The 6,035-nt window shown below is 33.3% G+C and overlaps 1 protein-coding gene across 1 annotated transcript; it reads right to left on the reverse strand.

Moving 5' to 3' along the window:
* Nucleotides 1-795: 795 nt before the first annotated feature.
* On the reverse strand, nt 796-2,758 carry LOC141486646 (uncharacterized). The gene is made up of 3 exons (XM_074184996.1): nt 2,569-2,758; nt 2,370-2,474; nt 796-911 (listed from the first exon to the last, which is right to left on the reverse strand). The coding sequence occupies exons 1-3, from the start codon at nt 2,692-2,694 to the stop codon at nt 837-839; spliced, it is 306 nt and encodes a 101-aa protein (XP_074041097.1). The 5' UTR covers nt 2,695-2,758; the 3' UTR covers nt 796-836.
* Between the last annotated feature and the right edge of the window lie 3,277 nt (nt 2,759-6,035).

Genomic DNA, 6,035 nt, shown 5'->3' on the forward strand with positions numbered 1-6,035 from the left:
ACAAATATGCGCTAAGCTCGTGGTTCATCAATTAATGCTTTCAAAAATGCTCTGAACAACTACTGGAATTGTGAAAATTGATTTATAATTTAGTTTTTTCTACACCCGTACTCTAACAATACACTTATATGACCATAATCCGTTTCATAATGATATCCATTATGATACAGATTTTTCATAACTATACAGATTATCAACCAATAGAAACCCACAATTTTTCAATCAAGAATCCTGTTCCTTTGTTTGTCCTAGATTCTAACCTAAGTAACTAATTGCTTTATTTGTCAAAATCAGTTTTCATATTACCTACCTATATTATCAAAATGTCTGAAAACAGCGATATAGAAGGAATACCATCGACTCCAATATTTTTAAAAGATCAGATTGATTACAGTTGTTATATTCGATATAAATATAATTGGAATCTTTATAGTTTTCATATATCCATGATAATACCATTAAGTTTGTGTTTTTTTAAAAAAATATGAGTTAATTACTGTAAATGTGTTCAATACAAATATAATATTTATAGTTTTTCATTATTTATCGGGTTTAGAAAAAATAGCGTATGCAACTCTCATGTAATGGTTATTAATACACTCGCATATACCATACAAAACTCGCCTTCGGCTCGTTTCGTATCCCGGTTAATGCTCGTGTCTTAATAACCATCATTACATGATTGTTGCATAATATACTATTTCGAGTGTACCATTTTTTATCGTTATCTGTTCCGAATTTCATATGTTTGAATAGTTATGCTGACTAACAGTTATTGAATAATAATGATAATAATACAAAGAAATATATATATTGATTACATAATTCGAGATAATTTATGACAAATGAGATGGCATTCGATTGTAGTATCGCTTGGCTTCTGGGATGTTGGGCTTGTCACTGGAAAGTGTCTGGAAAATAAAATGATGTTTTTGACAACCTACACTTTCTGATGAAAAACATGTATAATTCATTAGACTACTTGAGAAGTCGTTGAAGTATTTTTGAATCATCCACCAAGTGATTGACATTTATAATAAAAATAATAATAATAATAAATGCTTTTATTGAAAAGTTACTAAGTACAAGAGATACTAACCTAACCTAAAAATGGCAGAATTCAACATCTGCACATGATGAATCAAGGCAGATATTACTCTTTCACGTTGTTAGTAGAGATAATTTATTTCTCTGATGATAAGGCTATCTGATTTTGAGTGTTTTTCTGTATCCAACAGCAATGAAAATAATATAAAAAATTGAAGTGATGATTTTGTACGATTTTTAAATTGATAACATAGAATCAACAATGATACAATCATTCATCAAAGTGCAATATTGACTGATAACGAAACACGTTGTTGCTATGGAAAAATAGACATCGGCTACTTTCAAGATAATTGATAACACAATCGTTTATCAACTACGTAACATTTCTGTGAATGTAAATATATTAATGTCTGCTCATTTTGGGTCCGTTGAGAGCTATTATCTGAAATGCGGTGGAGACCTAATGACAAAGCCACATTAGAGAGCCGCTCTAACATAGATTTCAAATAACTTTTGTTGAACGATTTTTTTGCCTTAAAATAGGCCTCAGTTTCAGCAATAAGCTCTTCATTCAAACGGAATTTTTCACCGGTGAGCATTTTTTTGAGGTCTGCAAAACAGCCAGTAGTCGCTGGGAGCCAAATCTGGCGAATATTGAGGATGTTAAAGCATTTCGAAGTTCAATTCATGTAGTTTTTTGCCAATGTTTTGTGTGTGATTTGGATAAGGCCTATTTTGGAAAGATAATAACAATTTCATCCTAGTAAATTTCTGGAGAAAATTGTAATTAACAAAGAGTTCAGTCGATGGATATCCTTGTCGTTCCAATATGTCTTCCTCAACAGGAAAGCAACCTCATGTATGAGGTTGCTTGATCTTCCTCTTGAAGATGATCACTTGGTGATCAAAACTCGTTTCGAGGTGTTCAAATAACTGTTTGATGTTGGGAAAAGTCTCCAGTAATACACATCTATGAGATTAATACGATAGAATACGGACTTCCTCTAAAACATTCCACAGCCTGAATATCAGAACACATCCAGTCATATATTCCTTATAGACAGGTGATATGATGAATGATTGGACAGCTTTGGTAAATATGGTACCACTTATTTATAGAAAAAATATTGATCTGAGGACAAGCTAGCTTGCAACAAAACTGAATGCCTTTGCTTTGTTAAGATTTTCAATTCTTTTTCACTTTCCCTAGGTCTATCACGATCATCTTCAACCGTTCTATTCTTTAACTAAGCTAAGCGGAGGTATACAAGTATGTGAACAAATTATCAAGAGAGATGTTGAATTTCCTGACTACTTACCATAATCATTTCATTTTCCTTGAACTCAAAGTTTCTTCTTCCTACCTCGCCATTAGGACCTACGGAATGGATTGTGATTCGATTCCCATCTATTTCTGTGTAGCTCTACTGGAAAAAATATAGTATCCAAAACATGGTTATGTATATTCGATGAAATACCGAGGTATTAATTCGACTCAAACTTATCGAAAAGGAATACCTTAACAATCATATCCAAACCAATTCGCTCTTCCACCTCTTGCTTCAATTTCAGAACTGATGATATGTTTGAAGATCCAAATTCAGTTGAGAAAATTATATCTTCACCTTCAACCGATATTTTCATAACAGGCCTCACCAAATCAGTTGCTTTAGCTTTATCTGCAGTGATACCTGACAAAAAAATGAGACTTGTAGAAAATATTGATAAGACAACTATATTCGAAAGATATTTCTATATTTTTTTCAATGGCATGGGGCTTTTGTATTTTTTTTAAATGGTTCAGTTTTCATTTGGAAATTCAATGTTGAATGTTTCATTCAAGAAAAAACAGAAAATTCTCTGTCGCTCATTTCATTAAGGAAATCAACAAAAATAATATCAATGGCAACACAATCAACGGATTAAGTGTCTTCTTGTTCACTGTGTTCCAATATGGTTCATTCTACTGAAGAGAGAATAGAAATTGTTACAACCTATTATGGAAATAATGAATGTGCTAAAGCTGCTGCAAGAATTTATGATACGAATCATCCAGAACACAACGTGAGCTATCACTACGTTAAACAGTAAATGGATAAATTTCGAACTTCAGGTTATTTTCACAACAGAAAACATGAAGTATTTCGTCCTATCCGAAATGATGGAGTTGAAGTTGCAGTTATAGGACATGTACAAATGGATAATCGACAATCTATCAGACAAGTAGCTAGAGCTGATAGTGTATCAGCTACTAGAGTTTTTCGGATTTTGATAGCTTAAAAATTCCATCCTTTCAAAATAAGGCTAGTTCAGGAAGTAAACGAAGATGATCCTGATCGTTGACTTCAGTTTTGTGAGGTGTTCAGCGAGAAATTGGCCAATAATCCAAACCTATTGTACATGTTTTTCAGACGGAGGTTTTTTCATGATGAATGATGAAGTGAATAGACATAATTGTCGTTACTGGAGCGTTCTGAATTCTCACTTGGTGATATAAACACATTCACAAACTACACAAAAATTGAATGATTGGGTCGGTATTCTTGGTAATCATATTACACAGGTTTGCAAAAAAAACTTTTTGAAAAATTGTTTTGATTTCGTTAACTGATCTTAATGTAGTTTTTTGCGCTGATTTCAAAAATGACATTTGTTTTTATCTATCACGTAAGGTTTGCCTACGAAATGAGGATGAAATAATTGAAAAATAGAAAAAAACGAGGAATTGTGGATATATTTTTATTATTTTAACATGAAGTTAAAGCAAAAAACTGCTACATAGCTGAACTAATCATAATAGTGATACACAAGTGTTTGCAAAGTGATTATAAGTCTTTTGGTACTTTTTTGGCTGTGTTCTTGTGAATTTTCCCTTTTTAACATCCAACAGTAGTCTGCCATCATGTTAACATTCCACCGACCTTGGTATCTGCGTTCCATTCTTTTATGTCTCGATGGAACCGTTCTCCTTGTTTCTCATTTACAGCCACTAGATTTTCGGGAAAGTAGTCCAGATGTGAGTGAAGGAAATGGACTTTGACACTCATGTTGCAGCCCAACATTTTGTAGTTTTCAGCAACCAAAGTTTTTTAGTTTGGGTCTTTTTTGTTTCCAAGAAAGCCTGTTATAACAAATTTGAATGAATTCCAGGCATTTTTTCTTTCATTTCTATTTTAGTGACAAAGCTTTCATATTTTAAAAGATTTCTTATGTCAGGCTCAACAAAGACTCCTTCTTTTAGTTTAGCGACGGAGAGACCAGGAAACTTTTCAGAAAGATACTTGAAACAGTCTCCTTCTTTGTCTGAAGCTTTCACAAACTGTTTCATTATCTCCAATTTGATATTGAGTTGTGGAAGTGAGATTTTTTTTAGATTCACTAAAATTTGTTTTTCAACATTTTGTAGCATGTAAATTTTCTCTACTTCATTTTGTTAATAAATAAAAAAGTTTTAGAGCAACATAGATGTCACTCCGTGGTGATCTACCCTCAGCAAACGTGAAAATAACAAAAATAGATATGTAAAGTTGGTTGTCTAACCTCAGCCATAGAAACCTCATAAAAATCCTATTGCTTATCTCGAATGTTCTGGTTATGGATAAGTTTCACAAGGAGTGTGTTCAAGTTGAAAGTTTCTGTTGGTATTTTCTGTTTAATTTCAATTGTCAGCTGTTTGATGATATTTCGACTGTCAAGTGTTTCATTTTTTCGTCAGTGTAGCCAATTTAGCTTCAGGGGGTGTCTGACCCCAGATACAACCAAACATATCATCACTTTATTCTGTTCAGATTGGTCTTTTATGCATGGAACATGCAAATATTGATAGGTCAAAACGCTAGTACCTTATCTTCCGAAAAGAAGAAGAAAAAAAGGAATTCTTTTCTGATCAGTTAGGATGGTAGATTTCGCGAAAACGACAGGTGTCTGCCCTAGAGGTGTTTCTGGTTTTGTTCGGCTGACGAATCCTGAATTTGTTAAATGATCTTTAGTGGATATTTCGTTCTACCCATCTTATTATCAACCACTACGTCCTGGCTTTTGATAGAGGCATATATTGAACATTTACGACAATTTGGTGTTTGAATACTTTGTACCACGCCAACGCCTTTTTGCTACAAGATAAAACCCTTCACGGAAGGTGAGTTTCTCTACTTTTCTTTTCATTGTTCTCTTGCTAGCGACAATATAGGACAGTTTCTAAAAAAAATCATTCATAGGGGGATTTTCACCCAGGGAATTGTCACGGTTTCTGTTCTGGTTGGTTATCTCCTAAGCTCTGGTTTGACCCCTCGTCTACATTTCAAGGATATTTTTGGTATTATGGTTCCAATAGGGCTCACTTGCCCGAAGTGTACACTCCATGTTCAGCCCGACGAACATTTGATTACACTCAGAGAGAATAAAGCTATCGTAGTATCGCTCCACTCATCACCGCAGTCCTGGTCGGCCTGGGATTCCGTACTCAGTTATCAAAGTGCTGTCGCCAGAGGAACAGGTTTTACTTATATATTTTTTATACAGGATAAAATCCTACCATTTACATTTTTAATACACATTCAATCTAGATACACTCAGGTTGAAATATATGTTTTTCAACGAATATATGTAAACCACCACATAGTACTATACGCTGGGAAATTAATTTCCTAAATCATCTTCTACCTAATCAATTAACCTTTTGAAGTATCTAATTTTGAATATTATTATTAGAATTACAAGTCTTATTTCTGGGAACTTTTACTCTGAACCATTGAAGAGTTATTAATATTAAATGTTCGTATGTTCTACTATGTTTTATTTATTTATTGATTAACACTCATCAATTTGATAACATCATATGGTAAAGTCTCTTATAGTTTTGGGTATAACTATTTAGTCATTACTCGGTTGGTCAACATCCCAAGTAAGTACTCTTTGATATTTTAAAAGTTGCAGTGGCGCCCCTCCTATTTTTTTGACCAGTCAATTACTGTACAATGATATAC

The sequence above is a fragment of the Leptinotarsa decemlineata genome, unplaced genomic scaffold, assembly GCF_025532065.1.
Source record: "Leptinotarsa decemlineata unplaced genomic scaffold, Ldec_3_MD MMD2_tig00026361_RagTag_RagTag, whole genome shotgun sequence".
Taxonomy (NCBI): Eukaryota; Metazoa; Arthropoda; class Insecta; order Coleoptera; family Chrysomelidae; genus Leptinotarsa; species Leptinotarsa decemlineata.